The 11166-nt window shown below is 30.6% G+C and overlaps 1 protein-coding gene across 2 annotated transcripts; it reads left to right on the top strand.

The window, feature by feature from the left end:
• The first annotated feature begins 5178 nt into the window (after nt 1-5178).
• Nucleotides 5179-10174, top strand: LOC130800539 (LEAF RUST 10 DISEASE-RESISTANCE LOCUS RECEPTOR-LIKE PROTEIN KINASE-like 2.5). Of its 2 annotated transcripts, XM_057664139.1 has the most exons (3): nt 5179-6096; nt 8218-8265; nt 8871-10174. In XM_057664139.1, the coding sequence occupies exons 1-3, from the start codon at nt 5358-5360 to the stop codon at nt 9941-9943; spliced, it is 1860 nt and encodes a 619-aa protein (XP_057520122.1). In that variant the 5' UTR covers nt 5179-5357; the 3' UTR covers nt 9944-10174. The 2 variants fall into 2 exon arrangements, with proteins under 2 accessions (XP_057520122.1, XP_057520130.1); XM_057664147.1 differs by lacking the exon at nt 8218-8265.
• Nucleotides 10175-11166: the final 992 nt, after the last annotated feature.

Raw genomic sequence — 11166 nt, 5'->3', positions numbered from 1 at the left:
TTTTTATATTTTGTTCAGATAATAATTCTTCAAGCAACGACTCAAGGTTATTAAGAGATAATGAAACTTTATCTTTGATTTTTCAATGAAAGAAAAAAGGTGGTTCCCAATATTGTTCATAATATTTACCAACAAAGTATTAGCTGACAAACTTATAAAGAGGAAGGAGAATTCCTCTGATGTTGATATAGTCATAGAAACGGAGCCCAAGGCAAAATGCAAGAAAATTTGAAACCGAAGAGGGAACGCAAGTATTATGTTTATATGTACACTTTTTTGCAAATTTTTACGATTGTATGTTTTGTGTTATGGTAATCCAAGTAGGGTTTTTAGGTTTTCAAATTAGGTATATATGGTGTATAAAGTAGGTGTTTAGGGTATGTCAAGTTAGGTTTATACTACAGTGTTTAAGATATGTCAAATAGCTAGGGATTTTTTTTATATAAGTATGTGTTTAGGGTATGTCAACTAGGGTTTTATGGTATGCCTAGGATTAGGTACATAACAAATCACCATTTTATCAAGGAAAAATTATCCAGAATAATACAATCTTTTTACTGATTTTTCTACAATAATCTCAACTTTTGATTATACATAAATAATTCCAACTATTAATGGTGCTTTCTAAGAATGCACCAAGGTAACCTCTTATCTGTACAACAAGTCATTTTGCACAAAAATAAAAAAGTAAAAAAAATTAAATCATAAAAAAGTTGAAAAAAAAAAATATATAAAAGAAAAATCAAGTTTATTTTTTTTGTTACCTTTCAACTTTTTTTATTTTTCCTTTTTTATGACGACTAATCTGCAAAAATCGGTCACATTTAGGTAGCAATGTTCTTGGATAAGTGACCTTAAAATTGGGATTATTCATGGTTAATCAAAAATTGAGATTATTGTAGGAAAATCAATGAAAAGTTGGATTATTTTAGGTATTTTTTCATTTTATCTAATCCATTTCATGTGTAATTATCTTACTCTGCAAAATTAATTATTACATTACCAGCTCGTTTGAACGTAGTAGGTATTAAATAATAGGAATAGTCATGGAAAACTAGGTTAATTTTAGTAGCAAAATCTCTTAATTAGTTAAATGATTATGTTTGTTCTCCTCTAATCATCTCATTTTCTTCACAGAACTTTTTTCTATGATACATTGCCATATTAAAATGTGGTACCATATTAAAATGTGACATTAAGTGGTAATAGAAAATTATAAATAAAAAATTTTTATGATTAAAATTTCATTGCCATATTACTCATGACATAATACATTTCATAAAAATATAAACTATCAATTATTTAGTTTACCATCGTTTAGTAACAACAACCAAACGAGCTGTACAATTCTAACATTAGCATCATGGCTATATTAGTTGAAATAAATTTAAGTGGCATTGCTATTTGTTTGAATGAATATGGAATCTCTCATCACATATTCTAATCTATTGCTTCAATGAATAAGATACAATATCTAAGGAAGATACAAGTTGGGAATTGTCTTGCCCTTTTCAAACATAAAGACAAACCACTAAAAAGTTCCATTTTCTCCTCAATACTAAATTCACAAACAAGCAAATGTGTCAAATCCCTTAAATACATCTACCTCAACTTTCAAAGTTGGTGTTTACGGTTTTAATCCTATGCCAACTTGCCAAGTTGATGTATAAGGTATATGAAATAAGTATTATATAAAGTAGGTCTTTAAGGGATACAAAGTAGGTGCTTATGGTGTATGAAATAGGAATTTTAGTATGCAAAGTAGGTTTTTAAGGTATATGAAGCATGTATTTATGATAATAAAAGTAGGTGTTTATACTATACCAAGTAGGTACTTAAGATACCTGAAGTAGATATATATTTAAAGGTATACGAGTATGTAAAGTAGGTGTTTATCATATATCAAATAGGTGTTTATGATATGTGAAGTTGGTGTTTAATTATGGAATATTAAATAGATGTTTAAGGTATACAATGTAAAAGGGATTATAGCTTGTGAACCATTGCATAAGCATCAATCTCACCCATTTCCACCAAATCTTGCTCATAGATAGACATATTCCATGTCTTTGTTGCCTTCTAAAATGTCATTTTCAATTCATCATCCTAAATGACTTGTGCTAATTTTCATATATATATATATATATATATATATATATATAGACACACACGCTCTTTACCTTTGGTCGTACTTGTGCTACACTACTCAAAATTGACTAGTATACACAAGAAAAACATTAAAATATGAAGCAGGTAATTATATGAATTCTGAAAAGGTTGTTAAACATCATAGTTAATACCTTATGTTCATTTGATATGATGACCACACCTTACCTTCAAGAAACACTCCCAGCTTTCATTGTTTCTCCTTCCACAACTACCAATTGCCTACCAAGGAAGGTCTTCAAGAAACAAACATCAATACATATTACCCTCTTTATGGAGTCCATGACCTTCGTTCCAAGCAAATAAGATCTTGATTCGAACACATCATTCTCAACTAACATACAACTGAAAGGAAAGAAATGAAATTTAAAACCAAAGCTTAACATGAAATTTAAAAAAAGAAAAACATATATTGGGAATGAAATGAATTAGGGTTTTTAATTGATATGGCAATAAATTACCAATCGTTGGATGATGAAATGGAAGTAGTTGGTTGAAAGATTCTATACAATGGGGGAAGTTAAAAAGATAACAACTCATTAATGGAAGATGAACACAAATTCATATTTATCTAATATCAGGTAGAAAAGACCTTTACTAGAAAATTGATGGAAAATTGAGATTTTTTGAAGGTAAAAAACTAAATATGAAATTAAAAAGAAACCACCAAAAATTAGATTTTTAAAAGTACATTTTCCATTAAATTTTGCTTTTTAAAAATCCACCCAATACAAATTCTTCATCAACTATTACATGTGAGTAAGCCACTATTTATTTTAAGTAACTTTCAACTTTATGGTTAATGGTAAGCCTTCAATCTCTTTATTTTATTTTTCCATTTTTAGTTAAAAATAAAATTCGTTCTCTTTATATTATTGCTAGAGTTGTTTTATCCATATATTTGATTCGTTCTACCCATATATTGGGTTTTAAAGTCTCTCATAAGAACCCCTTGGAAGAGCCTTGGAAGCAGTTGTATCAAACAAGCAGATCTCCTTTATAATGATCATGACTTTTTTATATAGAAATTTAATTGATTAAAATTGTTGTATTTTTAATCGATTATTATTCTATAATGACATTTTAATCAAATATTAGGATCCTTTAAAAAAACGCTCTTACGTTACATGTGGGTTAGTACTTGGTACACATTAACGAAAAAGTTCAGTATGGACTTAGTGCACACTAAAATTAATGTGGGCCAACATTTACACCCCCAATTTTATACTCTTACACTTCACCCCTACACACTAAAAGTTCAGTATGGAAAAAACCTTAAAATGTTGCTTTTTTTTGCCACTATATGCTGCGATTTTGACACCAAACATTAGTGATAGCAGCAGATGGCTTATTTTAAATGCTGCAGTTTAAAACCGCAGCAAAAGATACATTATATGTTGCGGTTCTATGGGAACCGCAGCATATAGTGTGTTTTTTTTTAATTCAAAAAACACATTATATGCTACGGTTCTCATATAATATTTTTTTTTTACTTGTAAGAGATCGTCCATAAATTTCAGAGTGTAGTAGCCGCAATCAATACCATTATCTTGTCGAAAGCAATAAGTGATAATAGATGTTATTGCCAAAAATGCTTAAAAAAACCTTAAAAACGCAACTTAGCACGTAATTTAAAGCATATGACTATTAATTTCAATTCTAATCAACCATTTCAACACAATAATATATATTAAATAGTGTTGTGTACTAAGTTTCATGCCAAACAAACCAAATTTGAACTACCTTATGCGAGAAACTGCCAAAAACGCTTAAAAAATCTTAAAAACACAACTTAGCACGTAATTTCAAGCATATGACTATTATTTTCAATTCTAACCATTTTAACACAATAATAATATATATCAAATAGTATTATGTCTTAAGTTTCAATAGTATGCCTATAAAATTGAATAAACAACCCCTTGAATTTTCCTATCACTTAAATGCTAACCTCCAACCTATAAATCAAATTAATTATTATCAATAAGTACTTAATCTCTATCCATTATTAACAAGGCAAGCAAGAATGAAGGAGGAAGAAGAAGGAATATCAATGGCGAAAGGAAGAAGAAGGAAGACACTGGAATCTGGAATGGAAGGCGGCACGCACAAGGTAGAAATCTGATTTAGGGTTTTTAATTTTACTTTTTATATTTAAAAATAAAAAAAAAATAAAATAAAACCGGATACCGGGTACCCGGTTTCCAAAATTCGTGATCTGTATCCGACCCGAATACGCGATTTTAAAACCGGGTACCCGACCCGGATTATCCGAATTTTGGAAATCGGGTAATTTATCCGCTTATAAAAATTGGAAACCGGGTTTTCGGATCGAGTTTTCGGAATCGGATATTTTTGAACACCCCTAATTAGATGAATTATACTCCTATTACATAGACTCTACTAATCTTAACTACCCATATTTGACATTATAAAGATGGAACGGAATATATTTCCAACAACTCGTTTTTCAACACCAATGTCTTTATTACTTTGATCCACATATGTGCAAAGAAAACTATAAAATACAAAACAAAAATGATATTCACCTACTTATGTATTTAAGAGAACTTTTATTATTTTTTACTCGTTTTTTCTTTTCATTTTATATTGCGTTTGTAATGAATCGTAATATTTTTCATGCAACATATGAACTCTTTTCCACTAGTGACTCCATCCTACTTTACTTTACTCTTATACTCTTACACTCCACTCCACCCTACTCTTAAAAAATTTTAAAAATTAAAATTAAAAAAAATAAAAAATAAAAACAAATTAAAATTAAAATTAAAATTAAAATTAACAAATTTTAAAATTTTAAAATTTTAAAATTTTAGAAACTAAAAAATTTTAAAAATTAAAAATTAAAAAAATTAAAATAAAAAATTAAAATTATAAATTATAAATAAATTAAATTAAGTTATTTTTTTCAAAAAATTTTTCCGATTAATTTGAACTATGTAATAAAGAGCGAAGAAACTAGAAATACAAGTGCCAAGTCCAGCACTCCACACAAGAGTTTCTCCATATTTGGAGACCTCGAAAAGTCCAAGTCAATTGGGGACCATTTACTAATCAAGTTATCGTTGAACTGTTGAAGATTTGAATGCGACATCTCGTTTTCGTAAGAGGAGCGAGGAAGTTATAAATGGCAATTTAGCTTATCTTCTCCTCTTCTCGATCCTTTTTTCATGATGAAGATCAGCTGCTTGATCTCTAAGCTCAATTTGTTTACTCTAATCCTGTTGCTTCAATTACATCTTTCGCTCTCTTCGGGAGAAAATCATTATGGAGATTGCAAGACGACGAAATGCGGCAACCTTTTAATACGTTTTCCTTTCACCATTCCAACTCTGCAACAATCTTATTGTGGTGTTAAAGATTTTGAGGTAAACTGCAAGAATGGTATACTTCCTATGATCAATATATCCGGAGATTATTATCTGATTAAAAATATTTGGTATGATAACTCTACGTTTCAAGTTGTTAATTCAGCTTTGGTTGATGATGATTGTTACAATTGGCTGAAAAACGGCAAAAACCTGTCGATTCCAGCGAATAGGTTTGAATTCGCAAGAAATCAGAGTGACATATTACTGTACACAAATTGCGCAAAAGAAGTTTTGGGAGCAAATAAGGAGAATAATATATGTGGAGCAATAGCAGTGTACAGGAATAACTCACAAATGAAGGATTTGAAGAGGGAGTGTGGTGGTGAAGTGATTGTAATGCCCTATAACGATGTCAATCAGAGTGAAAACAAGATTGTAGACGTATTGAAAAACGGATTTTCGTTGATATGGTCTGCTTATGGTTGCGATTCCTGTATAGATAGTGGGGGGATTTGTGGATATGATGCGGAGAATCTTCAATTCAGTTGTTACTGCCCTGATCGAACTCATGCTTTGTATTGCGACGTTTTTGATAATAGTAAGTCCTTTTCCTCTTAATTCCAACACAAATTTGATTGAATTTAAGTTCTACCTTAATTTTTACCTGTTAAACTTTGAAGCATTAAAATACCTTCACGGCCCACTGTCGAAACTTGAATAAAAATTTAGGGATGGAGTTAATTAAAAATTGAATTCAACTAATATATTGCCAATCGATACTGCAAAAATTATTACGTAATTTTGAATCAAAGTAAAGCTCGACGCTTTTTTAGTATTTTAAAATTGTCTATAATCTCATTGGCACTATGTGTCTTTGCCATTTATCTCTAATATATATTACTAAACTATCTTCATGATTAATTGTTTTATTGTTACGAGTGATCTAAGTATTCACTTATTCAAACTAATTATTTAATAAAAAAAAGAAAATTCAATTAAAAATATAAAACAAACCTTTATCATTCAATTGTGGATGATAAATTTAATTTTTTATTTTGTCCATTTCTCCGAATCGTTTTTTTTTTTCCGTTTGTTCAATTGTTAAATGATAATTTCATTCCTAATTAGATACTCCATTATTACTTATAAGATTTTTTATTTTATTTTAATTATTCATTCTCTTCTTTTAATTGTGTTGCTTTTATTTGTTGGCCTAAAATTTTTAAAAATATAAAATAACAATTATATATTAAAAAATTTGCCGAAAATCTCAGAGGGACGAAGCCCCTACCTGTCCCCAAGTAAGTTTCGCCCCTGTCAGGGCCGTTTCTGACCATAGGCAAAATAGACATTTGCTTAGGGAACAGAGTTAGAAAGGGGCGTAAAATTAAAAAATGCTAATTCATGAAGTATACACTTAAAAATTTGCAATCATTTAAGAATTATATGACACGTCTACGTTTTTAATGCTAATTATAATATATAGTGTCCGTTTGTGTTATTTTTCCAAACACTTGTTTAAGTTCAGAATCGACCCTCCATAAAGAGGGTTAATTTCTTTCTGTTTGCCTACGGCCCATAAAATACCAGAAACGGCACTAAATACATTTTGTTTTCAATCGAAATCTTCAAAGACCTCTATAAGGCTCATAGATTAAATAACAATTCCAAGTAGAAATTTGTGCTCCCCAATTGTGTGATGCATTCTGAATCAACTCCAGATGATGAATTTTGCAGGGAAAAAAAAAATTTAAGATCATTCTGAGGAGCAATTGTTAGGGTAAAAGTCAAATTGGCATCGCACTGCCATTTTCCGACAAGTTCCCCATTCACTGATTATACAAACTACCAATCAAATCCAAGCAATGAAGAAGACACTAGCTTTTCAATGACAAAGCCCCTCCTCTCATTTTCATATAAAACATTCCAATTTTTTTAAACACAATTTCCTCTACTGCTTGAAGCCAACACCTCATGCCAATGCTTCTACCCTCTACAACACCATGTTTTCCTTCTTCACACTCCATATTCACCTTAAGCTCACAATTATGAGGTGCTTATCAAGTCACACTCACAATTCATGCCATTACATAACTTGTAAAAGATTTAACGACCCGTTTGGTAATCAATTAAATGGTAGGAATGGTACTAGAATTGTTAGTTTAATTTTATTAAGAATATCTCAAGACAAATTTAATGACCATCTTTACTCTCCTTCAACAATTTCATTTCATTACCATTTGAAGATATGGTATTAGATAGTAATGAAAATTTGTGAACAAAAACATTTTTTTATGATTAAATTTTTATTACTATGGCAATGACATGATGCGTATTCTGAAAATTTACACTACTTATACCCATTAACACCAATTATTAGTACCATTAACTAAGGGTGTAGAATCAATACTATAGGCTATAGCTTATTCTTTCTATATTCTAGGCATACGGGTACTCTTTTGTGGCCATCCAAGGCCCAGGCCTTGAAGTCACTTATTATTAGTCTCTAATGATTCACATGCTATCCAAGCAATCATGAATTTACGTAACTACTCTTCTTGAGACCTTTTTTTCTTACATAGTGTATATGGATGGTGCTCATCTTGTAAATTGTTTGTTGTGATAATGGAACATTTCAAATTTAACACTTGGGAATTATCAACTATGATCTACTTTTTTCGTGTTACAAACACAGAAACACTGACAATTTCATTTGCAGATACCAAGTGGAAGTGGAAGTTGAAGTTGGGGGTTTCTCTAGGATTAGGTAAATAACACCATTTTATCTAATCCATTTCATGTACTGTGTAGTCATCTTACTGGCTACTACCGTAACTGCAAACTAGTTATCACATTACAATCCCATTTGATAGTAGGTATTAAAAAATAAGAATGATAATGGAAAACTAGTGTAAATTTAGTATGAAAATCTCTTGACTAATTAAATGCTTATTCTTGTTCTCCTCCAATCATGTCATTTTCTTTACAAAATTTTTTTCCAATGTATTACCATATGAAAATGTGGTTTTAGGTGGTAATAGAAAACTGTGAACAAAAAAGTTTTTAATGATTGAAGTTTCATTACCAAGGGAATGACATTAATTTCATGAAAATTTACACTACTATTCATTTTCATTATCATCGTTTAGTACCAACAACCAAATGAGCCCGTATAAGTCTAGCACCATGATGGCTGTATTAGTTGAAGATTAGGTCTCAATAGACATCTTTATAGTGTCTAGTTGATTGTATTATACATAAAGATTTTTAAAATTAGTTTAAGTGGCATTCCTATTTGCTTCTATGAATAAGGAAGCTCTCATCACATATTGCTCAATAGAGATTCAACTTGATCACTTGTATTATTCTCAGTTGGGGCTGCAGCATTGATTGCTTTACTCCTCATTTATGCAAAGCGAAGGTCTAAAGGAACTATGGTGAACCAAAATGTAGAAGCATTTCTGAAGAACTACGGATCTCTTGCACCAAAAAAATACACATATGAAGAGATTAAGAAAATCACCAATGATTTTAATGAAATTATTGGGGAAGGAGGCTATGGTACTGTTTATAGAGGTAAACTAAAGGATGGAAGATGTGCGGCCGTAAAGAAGTTGAAGAAGTTAAAAGGTGACGGAGAAGATTTCATAAACGAAGTCGTAAGCATCAGTAGAACTAACCATGTCAACATTGTGACACTCTATGGCTTTTGTTTTCAAGGAAACAAGCAAGTTCTAGTCTACGAATACTTGTCTAAAGGGTCACTAGAAAAGTTTATACATAGTGCAACAAATGGGCAGAGACTTCCAGTAGAGACAATGTTTAGTATTGCAGTTGGTATTGCTAAGGGACTTAACTACTTGCATAGAGGTTGTAATACCCGGATTTTACACTTCGATATTAAGCCTCATAATATTCTTCTTGATGACAATTTGTGTCCTAAAATTTCAGACTTTGGTCTGGCTAGACTGTGTCCTTCAAAGGAAAGTTTGGTATCAATGTCGGAAGCTAGAGGGACGATTGGGTACATTGCTCCAGAAGTTTTTTTGAGGCATTTTGGCGGTGTGTCGCATAAATCGGATGTGTATAGCTATGGAATGATGCTTATAGACCTGATATGTGGTAGAAAGAATGCGTTTAGCACACAAGCTGCAGAGTGCAGCAGTGATTTGTATTTTCCAGAATGGATATACCGTGAATTAGAGTTTAGAGATGATTTTGAGTGCGAGATTGGTGATGATAAAAGGTTGGAAAAAAAGATGATTTTGGTGAGCTTATGGTGCATACAAACGTATCCTTCGAGTCGACCAGCGATGAACCGAGTTTTAGAAATGCTGGAGGGTCCATTGGAGTCACTACAAATGCCCCCCAAGCAAAATATATCTTCACCTCAAAAAGCAATTTTTGACTCTTCTGAAATACCTCTGCACAGCTCAGAATATTGATGTCATTTGTGCCGAGTAAAGTCTAAATTCTTAAAATTGAGCTATCTGGGCAAGTTATCAAGATTTCTGAGCAAATTAAGTGTTACAACCCATGTTCAAGTTTTGTCCATTTGTTATTTGTAAAGTATAAGAAATCCATTGTCATACGTATACGTATATAAAGTAGATTACAAACATAATGTATTTTTTAATCAAACTTATGTTACTTTGATTAACGACTGGTTTGTTTCCTGTTCTAAATAGTTTTTGACTTTCTAGAGGTTTCCCATGGTTTACGACAAAAACCAATGATCATAAGTCAACAACATGTCCTACTTTTGGATCCTAGTCGAGCAACATTATCTTGGTCATGCAACTAACCTCCAAACCTACTATAGCAATGGCAGTGTAGTTATAGACTAACTGTAGAATGAACCTCTTTTTGCTTATAAGATGCATGATTGAAATGAAAATTGATATCTATAGTTATCTTGTCATCTAAAGCATGCAATTCATCTATTAATTCGAATAGTTATTTCCTAATAAGTCTAGTTGAATAATCTACATCGTCACAACCAAAATTTTTAAAATTTTTTCAGCATATATTATTTAAAATTAATTTTAAAAAATGTAAAAATTAATAAAATATTGCACAATTGCACAAAACGTGTGACTGGACATAAGCCAAGTAGCACAATTTTCGCGACTCATAAATTTTTTATTCCATAAAACTTATGAAATTCAACGACAAACTTGAAATCAGTGCTTACCTCGACATTTTTAGGGTTGTATTAATTGTCCATATTGTTTAATGTTGAATTTTAATTGATAGCATGTTTTTTAAAAGAGATAAAAGAATAGAATGAGTTAAGAGCCTAAAATTTCAGTATATAAAAGCTAACATAATAAAAAGAATAATGAGAATTATCAATGTCCTATAAAAATTGTTACACAACTTTACAGTTTACTCTATCGAGATTCTGAATTTGTATAATAGTTTTAAAAGGCTTGGTAATGTCTTGCAAGCTTAGCGAATACTCTCTTCATTTTTTCTTGATGGTTACATTTGCTTTTCGTATAGATTTCAAAGCATAAATCAATTCTCAATATATATATATTAGAAGTTTACACATTGATACGATTCTTACAAGACATTACATGAATATATTTTAATTTTTATATGTCCATAAAAAAACGTGTTTAAATTTCCCTTTCCTTATGTGTAAATATGAAATATTCCAAAT

Source organism: Amaranthus tricolor, chromosome 1 (assembly GCF_026212465.1).
Source record: "Amaranthus tricolor cultivar Red isolate AtriRed21 chromosome 1, ASM2621246v1, whole genome shotgun sequence".
Taxonomy (NCBI): Eukaryota; Viridiplantae; Streptophyta; class Magnoliopsida; order Caryophyllales; family Amaranthaceae; genus Amaranthus; species Amaranthus tricolor.
Note: the sequence above shows the minus strand (reverse complement) of the source record. Positions and strands in the feature narration are given on the sequence as shown.

What these genes read in the sequence shown, in the direction of transcription:
- LOC130800539 (XM_057664139.1), top strand. Translation starts at nt 5,358, where the DNA reads ATGATGAAGATCAGCTGCTTGATCTCTAAGCTCAATTTGTTTACTCTA. An exon ending in TTGCGACGTTTTTGATAATA is followed by an intron (nt 6,097 to 8,217) that starts GTAAGTCCTTTT and finishes TTTCATTTGCAG; the next exon opens with ATACCAAGTGGAAGTGGAAG. An exon ending in GGGGGTTTCTCTAGGATTAG is followed by an intron (nt 8,266 to 8,870) that starts GTAAATAACACC and finishes TATTATTCTCAG; the next exon opens with TTGGGGCTGCAGCATTGATT.